The 15,097-nt window shown below is 43.6% G+C and overlaps 1 protein-coding gene across 3 annotated transcripts in view; it reads right to left on the bottom strand.

The window, feature by feature from the left end:
- Positions 1-14,135, bottom strand: part of LOC141139148 (C-type lectin domain family 2 member L-like) — a 112,148-nt gene extending 98,013 nt beyond the window's left edge. Inside the window, exon 1 of one of the 3 annotated variants that reach the window (XM_073624995.1) lies at positions 13,503-14,135. Coding sequence is in view for 2 of the 3 variants with exons in the window: in XM_073624994.1 (XP_073481095.1) it covers positions 12,664-12,699 (36 nt within the window). In the remaining variant the exon portion in view is untranslated. Of the gene's footprint in view, positions 1-12,663; positions 13,411-13,502 lie in introns of those variants that run through there. The other 2 variants (XM_073624994.1, XM_073624992.1) reach the window with 2 other exon arrangements.
- Between the last annotated feature and the right edge of the window lie 962 nt (positions 14,136-15,097).

Here is a 15,097-nt window from a genome sequence, read left to right on the forward strand (position 1 = left end):
TGTGTCCTCACAGGGGAGCATTTTCTTCACTTCCTGTCTACTTGCTGGTTGTCAGATTGACCAGAAAGTGAAGGATAGTCTGCCCAATGAGTAAACAGATGGCTGTACATATCATACAGTATATAAGGTAGCATGTGGAAGGGTTAGAACCTCTGTCTGGTTTTATGGCTCTCTTTGTCTCTATCAGGGAGATCTTACCTAACTTCCTGTTCTTGTGTCACCATAGGATGTGGGAAGTAAGCTCTCCAGTTAGTAGATGAAGAAAAGTTGGGATTTTAAAGGTGCGATTAAAGCAAATTGTCAATTGTGTAAAAAATGCATTTATTTGAAAAATAGAATAGAAAATCATCCAATAAAAACAAGGAATAGAAAATACTTGTGGCAAGTACAGTTCAATACAGTAACAGTGATGCAGCAATACAAGATGGATTTCCCAACATGTTTCGCCCCTATAAACGGGCTTCTTCAGGGGATGCTGGTCACCTGCACGGTACAGTGCCTTCTAACAAAAATAAATAAATAATTAGAATAGTTCGGGTATCTATACAAAGAGTTAACAATTTGCAATTCTTACAAACAAATCTATGCATATGCGTCTGCCAAAAACAGGGCACTGCAGATGCATAGATTTGTTTGTAAGAATTGCAAAATGTATTTTTGTTAGAAGGCACTGTACCGTGCAGGTGACCAGCATCCCCTGAAGAAGCCCGTTTATAGGGGCGAAACATGTTGGGAAGTCCATCTTGTATTGCTGCATCACTGTTACTGTATTGAACTGTACTTGCCACAAGTATTTTCTATTCTTTGTTTTTATTGGATGATTCTCTATTCTATTTTTCAAATAAATGTATTTTTTACACAATTGACAATTTCCTTTAATCGCACCTTTAAAATCCCAACTTTTCTTCATCTACTACCTCTATTTATGGGATGTGATGCTAACTGAAACTATGGGTATTCGTGTTCAATAATACATCTAAGCTCTCCAGTTGTGATAGACAACAATAGAATCTGTTGCAGTTGGCACTACTACAATGATCAATGCCATCTTCCAGGTCCTGTGCCGAGCAGCTTGCCTTCTGCATAGTAACCACAGGGGGTCACTCACTTGGCAACATCTTGAATTTTTTTCAATGAAGACAAAGCATTCTCGGATTGGATGAGATAGAGATTGGGACGTCACCACCCCTTACACACCATCCCCATGCCTCTCCACCTCATCCAATCAGCAAACACCTTGCATTAATTGAAAAAAATACAAGGTGTTCTGGGAAGGATGGCAGTGCTAAAGCAATCGACCCCCTGTGGATACTATGCAGAAGGGAAATTGATCAGCATGGGAGCAATGGGAGTATGCAGTTAGAATCATTTGCAGAGTTCAGTTTTAATCTTTTCCCCGCTTTTTTAAAAACAAAGCGACAGATTTCTAAACAAGCCTGTATACTCTCTGCCAGACGCCCAGTGCTGCTCTGGGGGGCTACTGGCATGTAAAAGGGCGTCCCCATGTGGAGACAAATGGTACTTGCACATCCACACGTACAATGGCCAAACCAATGTATGGTACAGATATGTATCCAACAAGATGTGTTACCGGCGCAAAACTAAGTTTTAATAACCCATCAATCTAGTTTGCTGCAATCATGTCGGTCCACCCAAGAAATAGTGGAATGCAAATATAGAAAAAAAGTGGATTGCGCTAACTTTTGTGTATAATACCAACCATAAAGTGTGCAAATTGTGCAAAGTAAAAAATATTTCTATATTGATCCTATAATGAAGTGTTTTTCTTTGCCATCTATATTGGTATATTGATATATTTCTCTTATTTTTTGGCTTTATATCAAAAAATGTATCTTTCCCGTTTATTATTTCTGATCAAAATGTATCTAGGTGAAGTATCTTATAGTGTTACCAATCACTGAATAAAGTGCTAGTGCTAACAAAATATTAAAAAATATATAGGTATATATATATATAAGTGAGAAATAAACTGAAAACTAAAATCATACAATGTGCCAATATTACTTCATTCATAAAATTCCCATATCAATGTATATATGTGCTGCACAGTGCAAGAAAATTTGCAGAAATTTTTTTTTTTTTGAAAAATGTCCCCAAGATGTGCACCACAGTACACTAGATGTCCTCAGTGAGTGATCACTCCTGTGCAGTAATAATGTTTTTCTTCAATATAAAGTGCTCCAAATCCACCACTTTTTCCACCACTAGATGTGCCCAGTCTGATAGCTCACTTGCTATGAGCCCAGGTTGCCCTGGATCCACCCCCATCCTGTAACTGAACAGTGAAAGGAGAAGCAGCACAGTGATGAGCTCATCTATCTGATCTCTCCTCCTATCAGCGTGCTTTTTGCCAGTACATGAGCTCCTTGTACTGCTTGTTCCTCTCATACTCCAGCTCTGCTGTACAGATAAAGAGCCTGATGGCAGGTAAAATTCAGGCACTCACACTACTTGTATTAAAAATGCATATAATGATGTATTAACGTTGTAAGCCAGTCTCCCTCCACCCACCCTTACTACATTCTATAGGGGAACCATTGAAAGCGTGCTGACCAGCTGCATCATTGTCTGGTATGGGAACTGCAGTTCTGCTGACCGCAAGACCCTGCAGCGGCTAGTGAAGACGGCTGAAAAGATTATTGGTGTCTCTCTCCCCTCCATCTTGGACATTTTCCACACACGATGCTCCAGCAAAGCTACGAGTATCATGAAGGATCCTACCTATCCCTCCCACAGTCTCTTCCAACTCTTGCCATCAGGTAGAAGGTACTGGAGTATCAAAACCAGGACTGTCAGACTGCTCAACGGTTTTTTCCCCAAGGCTGTGAGAGCCCTCAACTCCAATCTTCTTTGAAACCCCTTCTACAACCTATATATCGTGACCAGGAATGTCTCACTTTCCCTTCTTTTTACTCTTGAATATGCACTAGACACTTTTATAAACACTTGCTGCTACAAAGAGTTTTAAAAATATACAGTATATGTACAGTTACGTAGTTCCCAGATGTGTATAGGTTTATCTTTTTTTTTTTTTTTTAAGTTCTTCGCTGTGTTTTTATTCCATGTACCGTATTTATCGGCGTATAACATGCACTTTTTTCCCCTTAAAATCAGGGGAAAATCGCAGGTGCGTGTTATACGCCGATCCCCTGCGATCCCGAGCTGTCACAAATTCAAAATCGGCGACCGCGATTTGAAAATGGCGCCGCCGGCGCCGAAATACAAAGAGCCGGTCCTCGGCTCTTCTTGGCGGCTCTCATTCACTTTCGGCTCCACTCGTAGTCCCGAGCGGAGCTATCCGAACCTACTCGGCTAGGTTCGGATAGCTCCGCTCGGGACTACGAGTGGAGCCGAAAGTGAACGAGAGCCGCCGGAAAGAGCCGAGGACCGGCTCTGTGTATTTCAGCGCCGGCGGCGCCATTTTCAAATCGCGGTCGGTGATTTTGAAGCCCAGGACAGAGGATCGAAGGCTGCACTGGGGAAGGCTGCACTGGGGAAGGCTGCACTGGGGAAGGCTGCACTGACAAGGCTGCACTGGGGAAGGCTGCACTGGGGAAGGCTGCACTGACAAGGCTGCATTGGGGAAGGCTGCACTGGGGAAGGCTGCACTGGGGAAGGCTGCACTGACAAGGCTGCACTGACAAGGCTGCACTGACATGGCTGCACTGACAAGGCTGCACTGGGGAAGGCTGCACTGACAAGGCTACACTGACAAGGCTGCCCCCGACATGGCTGCACTGACAAGGCTGCACTGGGGAAGGCTGCACTGACAAGGCTGCACTGACATGGCTGCACTGGGGCAAGGCTGCACTGAGAAGGCTGCAATGATGGGCATTTAAATGTAAGTTTTTTTCCCTTCAACTTCCCTCCTAAAAGTTTTTTTTTCCTTAAAATTCCCTCCTAAATTGGGGTGCGTGTTATACGCCGGTGCGTGTTATACGCCGATAAATACGGTATATTTATAATTATTTTTAATTCATATGTAGCACCGTGGCCCTGGGGGATACAACATTTTGTTCTATAGCATGTTCTCACGTGTAGTAGACGAACAATACAACTTGACTTGACTTGAATTCCAGGAATTCAACTCCTTTGTAAAAAGCGAAGGCACACTATGATTTAAGTCCATGGAGGTGCATGACATCTCCTGGACTTATCTCTATTTATATCTGACAGGTTTGTAGTACCCTCAGAAGACAGCTATCACTCTATTTTTGGGAACCTGACGCTGATCCTTCTGGTTTCAGCATCTTTAACAGTAGAGTCACTGCAGCTGCCAATCTATGCCCACCAGTGCTGCCAATTTGTGCCCACCAATGCTGCCAATCTGTGCACACCAGTACTGCCAATCAGTGACCATCAATGCCTCCTCATCAGTGTCACCTATCAGTGCCGCCTATCAGTACGCATCAGTGCTACCTATCAGTGCCCATCGGTGCCTACTATCAGTGCCCATCAATGCCAACTATCAGTGCAGCCTCATCGGTGCCTCCTCATCAGTGCCCACCAATGCCGCCTCATCAGTGCGGCCTATCAGTGCCCATTAATGCCGCCTCATCAGTGGCCATCAGTGCCTCCTTATCAGTGTCACCTATCAGTGCCCCCTAATGGTGCAGATCAGTGCAGCCAGAGCCGGTGTTCTGCCGAGAAAGTTCCCCTCGGCGGATAAGGACCCCCCTCTACTGCGCAGGCGAAATAGCCAAAGTTGAATAGAATAGAAATCAACTGTACACAGCGCCTGTAAGAGGACCCCTCGCGGGCTCGCTTCGCTCGGTACTTTTTTATTCTCCCTCTAGGTCCACTTGGATGGTGGGGCTTGAACCTGGACCCAGGGCGCAGGCGCTGTGTACAGCTGATTGAAGTCTTTCAGGTTCGGCTATTTTCGGCTCCTCCTAGTCGTTCGTACTGCGCAAGCACTGCGCCTGCGCAGTACAGGGGGGTCCTTATCCGCCGGGGGAACTTTCTCGGCAAGACACCGGTACAAGGGGTGGGCGAGAGGGGCGGGTGCCCTGGGCGGAGTGTGAGAGGGGGTGGATTTCTCCCCCTCCTTCTGCTAGCTGACTCTGAGCATAATACGAGAGCCGCTCGCATTGCCACTACTCCCTCCCCCTGCATCCTCATTGGCAGGGAGGAGAGCAACTTCAGGAAGGACTGTGTCAGCAGGGGAGGGGCGGACAAGCCTTCCATTATCTCAGTAACCGTGAAAAAACAGACTGATTTCTCCCATCCGTAGGAAATTGTGAGACTGGTGGGGCTGCAGCTTTGTAAGAGTGTCTGTGACACTTACACAGCCCAGCGAACACATCACCTCCCCCCCTTACTGACGGGAGATCAGGGGGGAATACAGCGCTCCTCCTCCTCCCACCTCTGCTCCTCCAGTGACTTCCTGCCCCACCCACACCATCCCCGCCGTGCAGATGTATCTGGAGAGAGGTGTGTGTGGGCGGGAAATATGAAAACAGCAGCTGCAGATTGCTCTGTGTGCCAAAGATGTCTGATCTTCCAGCCTGGACCTGTGCGAGTGTGCAACTGCAGTACACTAATCACTGAACTGTCCTTATCTCCATCCCCCATCTGTCTCCGCCCACCTCTTTCTTTCAAGACATTCACCAACTTCCACTTTCAAGATTGGCAATAGATGGTACAAGTTTCTTTCCAGCAACCACAGATTGACAAATTTGCATGACTGCCCCTGTCAGCACAGTGCTGACAGGGGAATCCCTTATGCTGAGCAATTGTATTGTCCCGACAAACAGTGATTATCACTAGCAGATATAGCAACCGCTAGTGATAATCATAAGAGAATCCGGCAGGGCTGGTTGTACCCAATTTGATCGATCAACTTGGTACATTCAGCCTGTCCATTAATGGTTCAAATCTCAGCCAGTTCTCGCTGAAACAGCCGAGATTTAACCACTTGCTTACTGGGCACTTAAACCCCCCTCTTATCCAGACCAATTCTCAGCTTTCAGCGCTCTCACACTTTGAATGACAATTGTGCGGTCATACAACACTATACTCAAATTAAAAATTTTCCCACAAATAGAGCTTTCTTTTGGTGGTATTTGACCACCTCTGCGGTTTTTATTTATTGTTGAAAAAATGTAAAAATACCAAATTAAAAAAAAAAAAAAAAAATTATATATATATATATATATATATATATATTTATTATATTTTGTTATAAAATTTTAAAACAGGTAATTTTTCTCCTTCATTGATGTACGCTGATGAGGCGGCACTGATGGGTGGCAATAATGGGCACTGATCAGTTACACTGATAGGTGGCACTTGTGGGCATTGATAGGTGGCACTTGTGGGCATTGATAGGTGGCACTGGTAGGCACTGTGAGGTGGCAATGGCAGGTGGCACAGATGAGGCATACTTGCCTCTTCCTCTTCAGGACCAATGCCCCTTGCAGATGAGCCAGTGATCAGCTTTTTTTTCTCCTCGCGCTGTGAGCTTTTGTTTTGATCATGTGATCAGCTGTCATTGGCTGACAGCTGATCACATGGTAGGGGCCGGGACCGGCCCCTTACTCGGATCAGTAATCACCCGAGTCTCAGTGACTCGGTGATCACAGCGCGCGCAGGGCACGTGCACAGGGGAGGCCTCGCGGAGCACTGTGGCCGTCATTCGGCTATAGCGCAGATGTCAAGAGGTTAAACTATCTATGGCTGGTCTTAGCTCTTAAAAAAAAACAAAAGCATGAAGAGAATTCATAAAGCAACTCTTCCGTGAGGACAAACCAGTGATTTTAGATATTGTTCATTTATTAAGACTTGCAAATATGCAAATGTGGCCCTCTAGTCTCTTCTGAAAATACATCTGTTTTTCATGAATTATAATTGATTAATTTTTAACTTGAATTTTGATAATCCCCGTCCAGTCACATATGTGAAGAGTCTCCATTGATTATTTTGTGGCCTGATTCCTGTTTTACTGATGAACTATTGGAATCCTTATACATGGTAATTTTGATAAATCCTTTTGGTCTGTACATGTTTTCATATGTACATGTATATCCTTGTATAATCTCTATAACTTCCATTGATTTAATTCTATTCTGCTGAATGTTATCTCCTTGCTGGGATCTCAAGATAATAATAAATGTCATTTATTGGGTTAAACTTTGTTTGCCTCACTGAGTGTGTTTGTCTGCATGGGTGTTGAGTGATACCATTAATGAACCAAAGCACTATAGGATACCTGCCAGATGAAATGGATTAATTAATCATTAAATGGGAGATTTAAGCCAGGCAGAGATACCATTGCGCATGCTCTGAAGAAGCGAATTACTTAGCGAAACATGTAAGCATCGGGACTACATGGTATCCGTGAGGAGGACTTCTGGGTGGCCACATACCAGTTCAAAGGAATACTTATTTCACCCTGCTCTATGATCCTTTTGGTCTGCCAGCTAACATCAGAGCCTGACTATTGCAGCCAATATCTACAATGACATCCATACAGCTCTATTGAGGACTCAGCCTTATCTAACAGCCGATCACCGTACCTACCCGGAAACCGTTTGCTATACATCAATGGGATCTCCTCTGCAGTGGCTGTGACTGTAAACTACTGATCGTGATGATCCCGTCTAGACGCCGGTAACTGTAAGCTTCCCTCTGCTATTTTACGTGATGAACTGCACGGTGTTCCGCTCCTGCTGCTAAGTCAATGTCTCTTTCTGTTTATATTATCAAAGTGATACACTTAACTTGACACTTTGTTTCACCCTGTGGTGAACATTAACCATTGTGTGCACACATTCATATACAGAAGCTGCCTCTGTTATAAGTTAGCGCTACGGAAACCACAAGGAACTCTCACACCGCCATAAGAATATCTTACAACCATGTTCTTGGAGAAAGCACAATGATGTATTGCATTCCATCACTGTCCAATCCAGTTATATATGTTTGATATATTCCCAGGATTTTTGGAAGTTTTATATCCACAAGTGTCATCTAATTGGTGACCAACTGAGATCTGTATGTGTGTGTGAGAGTTAGAGAAACGTGAGGTGTAAATGGAAAATGGTGGCCACCGGTGTTCTCCTGAGACCTTAGGTCTTTTTAACATGTATTGGTTTTGGGGATAAATGTCTATTTTTGTATTTGTACCTTTTGCAATAATCTTTGGATAGTCTTAATAAATGAACAATATCTCAAATCACTGGTTTGTCCTCACGGAAGAGTTGCTTTATGAATTCTCTTCATGCTTTTGTTTTTGTAGTTATTGATTAACTCAGAGGACAACCAAATTTGGTAGTCTCCAAGAATTCTTTGATGGTTGGAGTCACCAGATTTGGAAGGTGTAACCGGCTGAATCTCGAACTGGATAAGGCCAGTATATGGCCAAATTTTCCTATTTGAGAACACCGGATAATAGGAGTAGTTGATAAAAGCCCTTCCGCTTTTCCCCTTTTTTCTTTTGATGGTCTTAGCTCTTAGGCAGCCCATACATTGATCACTTTTTTTCATTCAACTATTAGGTTGAATAAAAAAAAAGAATGTTCCAATTCCCCCATCTATACATTCCAGGTGGAAGGGGGGATTCTCCCACTGTGGACCAGTGGTGAAATCCATTGTGGTGGTGTATAGAGCCAAAAAGATTAGAATTGTGTCAATGTCCCAATATTTATGGACCCGACTGTACATATAATTAAAATGTGTGAGTGAACTCTGTTTCTATCGCTTTAAACCTAATTGAATTGTATTGTATTAAGTATATTCTTAATAATAATACAAAAAAGATGCGGCGCTAAAACATAATTAAAGCTGTTGTAATGAATTAACATAAATAACCATATAAGTAAATAATAATATCAATGCAGGATAAGTATAAACAATGACATACACTAATGTCCCAAAAATAATAAATGGATAATATATATATACGTGGATGAGTAAATAAAGTCCAAAACCAAACAAAAAAATCCGTGATAAAATGAGGAAAAAGTGCCAGAAAGTGCCACAACAAAGATGAAGATGCAGTAGGAGAAATCTTCTACGGTTCCTCACACCCAAGGTGGAATATCAGATGTGCTTACCAGATCCCGATGACTGCTATTACAGCAGTCAAAAACGGCACAGGGAAAATTTAGGGCTCCCCACAACCTCAGCATAAGGTACCAGTAAGCGACCGATGATATCTCAAGATTCAAAAACAAAAGGACAAACCATAGCGTGATACAGTCTGCACAATCAATTTATTAAAAGGAATTGCACTTACAGAGCATCCATGAAGTAATCAGCATGTATCGCATAATCAACAACAGTCAGCGTCTCCGTCTGCTGCCTCTGCCTCCTGAGTTCGTACACAGCCCTACACAAGAACGGACGTGGTGACGTCGTAGGCTCCTCCCTACGCGTTTCGTCACAAATGGACGTCGTCTGGGGATTGGCCAATCCCCAGACGACGTCCATTTGTGACGAAACGCGTAGGGAGGAGCCTACGACGTCACCACGTCCGTTCTTGTGTAGGGCTGTGTACGAACTCAGGAGGCAGAGGCAGCAGACGGAGACGCTGACTGTTGTTGATTATGCGATACATGCTGATTACTTCATGGATGCTCTGTAAGTGCAATTCCTTTTAATAAATTGATTGTGCAGACTGTATCACGCTATGGTTTGTCCTTTTGTTTTTGAATCTTGAGATATCATCGGTCGCTTACTGGTACCTTATGCTGAGGTTGTGGGGAGCCCTAAATTTTCCCTGTGCCGTTTTTGACTGCTGTAATAGCAGTCATCGGGATCTGGTAAGCACATCTGATATTCCACCTTTGGTGTGAGGAACCGTAGAAGATTTCTCCTACTGCATCTTCATCTTTGTTGTGGCACTTTCTGGCACTTTTTCCTCATTTTATCACGGATTTTTTTGTTTGGTTTTGGACTTTATTTACTCATCCACGTATATATATATTATCCATTTATTATTTTTGGGACATTAGTGTATGTCATTGTTTATACTTATCCTGCATTGATATTATTATTTACTTATATGGTTATTTATGTTAATTCATTACAACAGCTTTAATTATGTTTTAGCGCCGCATCTTTTTTGTATTATTATTTATGATGGGATTTGGAGACTAGATCTCGGTGCAGGCTGCTTAGATTTCACTACATTTTTTACCTCACTTCTCACCTTGAGCGCAGCTTTTACTTTTTGTTTTTGCCATTAAGTATATTCTTGTTTTGAAATGACATTGATTCTTTCTTAAAAATGGGGGGCGCAGTTTGCCATCTTCACCCTGGGCACCAAATGGCCTTGTCCCAGCACTCAGTGCCGCCTATCAGTGCCGCCTATCAGTGCCGCCTCATTAGTGCCCATCAGTGCCGCCTCATTAGTGCCCATCAGTGCCGCCCATCAGTGCCGCCTCATTAGTGCCCATCAGTGCCACCTCATTAGTGCCCATCAGTGCCGCCTCATTAGTGCCCATCAGTGCAGCCTCATTAGTGCCCATCAGTGCAGCCTCATTAGTGCCCATCAGTGCAGCCTCATTAGTGCCCATCAGTGCAGCCTCATCAGCGCACAACAGTGAAGGAGAAAAATTACCCGTTTGCTAAATTTTATAACAAACTATGAAAAAGTTTGTTCTTTTTCAAAATGTTCTGTCTTTTTTCATTTATTTGGCAAAAAATAAAAACCCAGTGGTAATTATATACCACCAAATGAAAGCTCTATTTGTGTGAAAAAAAATGATAAAAATTTTTATTTGAGTACAGTGTTGCATGACCGCGCAACTGTCATTTAAAGTGCGACAGCGCTGAAAGCTGAAAATTGGTCTGGACAGGAAGGGGGTAAATGTGCCCAGTAGGCAAGTTCCCCCTATTGAAAGTTTTGAGGACTGTCATTTTTTGTTGTTTTGAGTCTTGCCATGTTTAGAGTCTATTTACTCAACACAACCTCATCTTTTGTTTTGTACAAAAGAAAGTTAGGGTTTAAATTATGTTTATGGGCACTAAAATTCATTCTAGTGTATTTTTTTTTACTGCAAGTATGAATGTGATCAAAGATTACACGAATATCATTTGATGTAACCGATAAAGAATTTTGGGGGGAAAAATGCATGGATAGTAGGTTACATGGATTTTAATGGCATAGTTCTCACTATTGCAATGTGTTCCAGTACAGTCAACAAAAGTAGAACATGCTGCATATTTTCTGCATTGAAAAACTGCACTGGATTGTGGCAAAACACATAAAAAATGCATCAGAATGCCCCTAAATGCTTTAAAAACGCACCGGAATTCACATGTCACTAGACAATGCTGTGTGCTGCGGAACACTGCCAAAAAATTCTGCATGCATGATTTTTGGTCCAATGTGGTCATATGAATAGGGCTGCCCTAACACAACGCACATTAACACGCTATTCAAAGCTGGTGTGACGAGCTTTCACTCTCCCTACCAGGCTTCTGTATGTACACAGAAACATCTTAGCCTGTTTGGTGTGCTCTCTGCACAGGAGCAGACAGCGAGTCACAGGAAAATGAATTAGATTTGTGGTAGAAAATACTTCCCTTTCTCCAAACTTAAAGCTGAAGTCATTTTTCTGTAGCCACAGAACTAGTTCATATAAGCTATGTCACCCTTCCAATGTAGTGATCATATGGTAGAGTCTGAGGATCATATTTCAGATACACTTGCTTTAACCTGCACTCACCCATCAACCACTTCAGTGAGTGCTGATCTTCCTTGCCTCCAGCATGATGCCCCCTCTACCCCCAACATGATGCCCCCTCTACCCCCAACATGATGCCCCCTCTACCCCCAACATGATGCCTTCTCTACCCCCAACATGATGCCTTCTCTACCCTCAAAACAATGCCCCCTCTGCCCCAACGTGATGCCTTCTCTACCCCCAACATGAGGACTTCTCTATCCCCAACATGATGCCCCCTCTTCCCCCAAAATGATGCCCCCTGTTCCCCCAACATGATGCCCCCTGTTCCCCCAACATGATGCCCCCTCTGCCTCAATGTGATGACTTCTCTATCCCCAACATGATGTCCCCTCTTCCCCAACATGATGCCCCCTCTTCCCCCAACATGATGCCCCCTCTTCCCCCAACATGATGCCCCCTCTGCCCCAACATGATGCCTTCTCTACCCCCCAAGATGAGGACTTCTCTACCCCCAAGATGAGGACTTCTCTACCCCCAACATGATGCCCCCTCTACCCCCAACATAATACCCCCTCTCTCCCCAACATGATGCCCCCTCTTCCCCCAACATGATGCCCCCTCTGCCTCTCTGCCCCCAAGATGAGGACTTCACTATCCCCAACATGATGCCCCCTGTACCCCCAACATGATGCCCCCTCTACCCCCAACATGATGCCCCCTGTACCCCCAACATGATGCCCCCTCTACCCCCCAACATGATGCCCCCAACATGATGATCCTTCTGCCCCCAGTACCAACACATCAAGTGGAGATCAAAGGAGGACATTTTTTAAAAAAACCTTGGAGGTACAGTAGTCAGTTTTCTAACCTCCCTCCATCTTAGCCCCTGTGCCCTACACAAAACATAAAGAAAGGAAAGAAAAAGATTGCAGAGAAGAAAAGCTGGTCAGGGTAAGACTTTCCAAAAAAGTTGTTGAGTGACGATATGGCTGTGCCCTGTACTCACCATCTCGCCTGTGCCGTTATCGGGTTGTTTCGCCATGTGCTCAGCTTTCTTTTCTCCGTCTCTTTTCCAGGCAAGCTGTACGCCTGCTTTAAACGACCTTAGTGACTGTTTAAAAAGCAGAACTACGGCAAAAAAAATTCTAGTAGAAGTGTCGGTAAAGCACAATTCTGGGATCAAGCCTCTATTTCAAAATGACTGTAATTTCCAAATACTCGTAGTAGACTCGCACATTCCAAAAACTGCCGGTTCTAGTTTTAGGCGAGTACTAGCCGTGATAATTTTTTTTATCTGCACTAACAGTTTTCGGGAGTCTACCTCCTTCTATCACAGACAGTACTCAAATGCACTACAGATACAACCAGCTTGATTGAAGGAGCCACTGGTGATCTCTGAGCTCACTGAACTACTGACTGAGCATCTCTCTAGTAAGGGCTCCTTCACATGGACGTAACAGGTACATTCTCATTTCATTTGTCACACCCACATACTGTCACATGACTGTCATTGACCAGATATTTTTCTGGTATTTTCTGTATGCAAGAAAAAGTAAGGGCAGATGCAATGTATCACACATTGGGATTTAGTTACTAAAGGCAAATAAACTGTGCAGTTGCTCCAGAGTTTAGTAAATGAGTGAGCAGAAGCTCTGCTAACTTCCATCATCCAATCATGTGCAAGCAAAAATGCTGTTTTTTTTTTTTTTTCCTTGCATGTGATTGGGTATTCTTTGCAAAGTGAAGTTTAACACCTCATTTACTAAGCTCTGCAGCGAACGCACTTCCAAGTTCACAGCCTAGTTGCCTTTAGTAAATCAACCCTAATATGTCACTGGTACCCACCTGTGTTCCTGGGGTGATCCCTCTCTTTATACACAAGGCAATAGCAACATTCCAAATGTTATAGATGGTGTTGGGAGCTTATTATTTATCTTCTTTTTTTTCACCCAGTGTCCTCACGTCTGTCTGTAAAAGTTCAGATGACTGATTTTACAAACCGCAGTTTGTTAAACATCGCCGCGTCTGTGTCCTATGCTGATCTAGATCATGGGTCGAAGTGGGAATCGCTCTCTCCCTCGCCACAAAAAAATTTGGGACAAAATGACGCCCTGCTGCTCCATGTCATTTCATAGATTTGTAGCAGCTGTCACAGTGATCTTCCAGCAGGCTGTAAAATTCCAAGACCATCCAGTATACAAAAAAAATAAATCTTTAGAAACATTGTTCCAAGTAAAGGGAGGCGTCAGTCGTAGATTTGTGGATAGGCATTTCCTGGATCGTTGGCTTGGCTAGATTTAAACTAGGATTTACAGCCATCGTCAGGAAGAGGGCAGCTAATATAAATACATTCCATAATCCTATGGTGGTATCCATAGTCCTGGGGTCAGTGGGGTTCCCAGACTGGGGACAATGTCGTCCTGGCTGTCCTTTCAGGCGCGTCCTCTTCCTTATTATCTATATATAGGTTACAGTTCAGCGCTTAAGGGGAAACCTAGTCAACTGTCTTGGAGCGCCCCCTGGTGTCCCCTCATAGAACCACCACTGTATATTTTAGTTCATTTATTTCTATTATTATTATTATACAGGATTTATATAGCGCCAACAGTTTGCGCAGTGCTTTACAAAATGAGGGCAGACAGACATTACAGTTAAATTACAATTTGGTACAAGAGGAACCAGAGGGCCCTGCTCATTAGAGCTTACATAAACAATTTTCACCATATTTACAGAGAACACTGAACCATTACTATAAGTGCCATCCATGGACACTATAGTTTTATACACACACACACAGAGGAGGACCAGTTAACCCCGTCCCCCTTAATATTTTTGAACTGTGGCATAAAATGTCAAAATAGCCATGCAAAACCAGGGGTAACATGCATACTCCATGCTGCTAGTGTTCTTGGTGGCAATCCAACCCCAGTGCTGCAAAGCCAGGTTGCTCATTATCACCATTCTCCACAAGGCACAATTATCATCTTAAAGTGATTGTAAACGATCTCCTTGTAAAACAAGTGAATGGCTGTGCTTTAGAGGCATGTCAGGACAAGTCTTATCATTGGAGGAGAGCACACTGAGTTCCCAGCATACCCAGAGAACTGACCACGGTGTGTTCTCTTACTTAGTGTGGTCAGTTTTTGATAGGAAAGCAGAGGGACTGGTAGGATCACCAGGGATTTCACATAACGGAAGTGTAGCACTGACCCCCGAAGGAGCTGCTGATGTTTGATTTGGCCTGTACTCTGCTATCACGCCACCCCCTTAATTTGACTCAGTCCCCTTGGCACAGCTGTGGTGTAATGTTAGTGTGCAGCAGGAACTTAAAGACAATTCCACAATATAATATACTAGAAAAGCTACAATTTCTGGGGAAATTGTGTGAAGTGTTCTTGCCTCCACCGGTAGTCTACAACTGGAGTGGGCGGAGTAACTGG

Source organism: Aquarana catesbeiana, linkage group LG04 (genome assembly GCF_042186555.1).
Source record: "Aquarana catesbeiana isolate 2022-GZ linkage group LG04, ASM4218655v1, whole genome shotgun sequence".
NCBI classification, from domain to species: domain Eukaryota; kingdom Metazoa; phylum Chordata; class Amphibia; order Anura; family Ranidae; genus Aquarana; species Aquarana catesbeiana.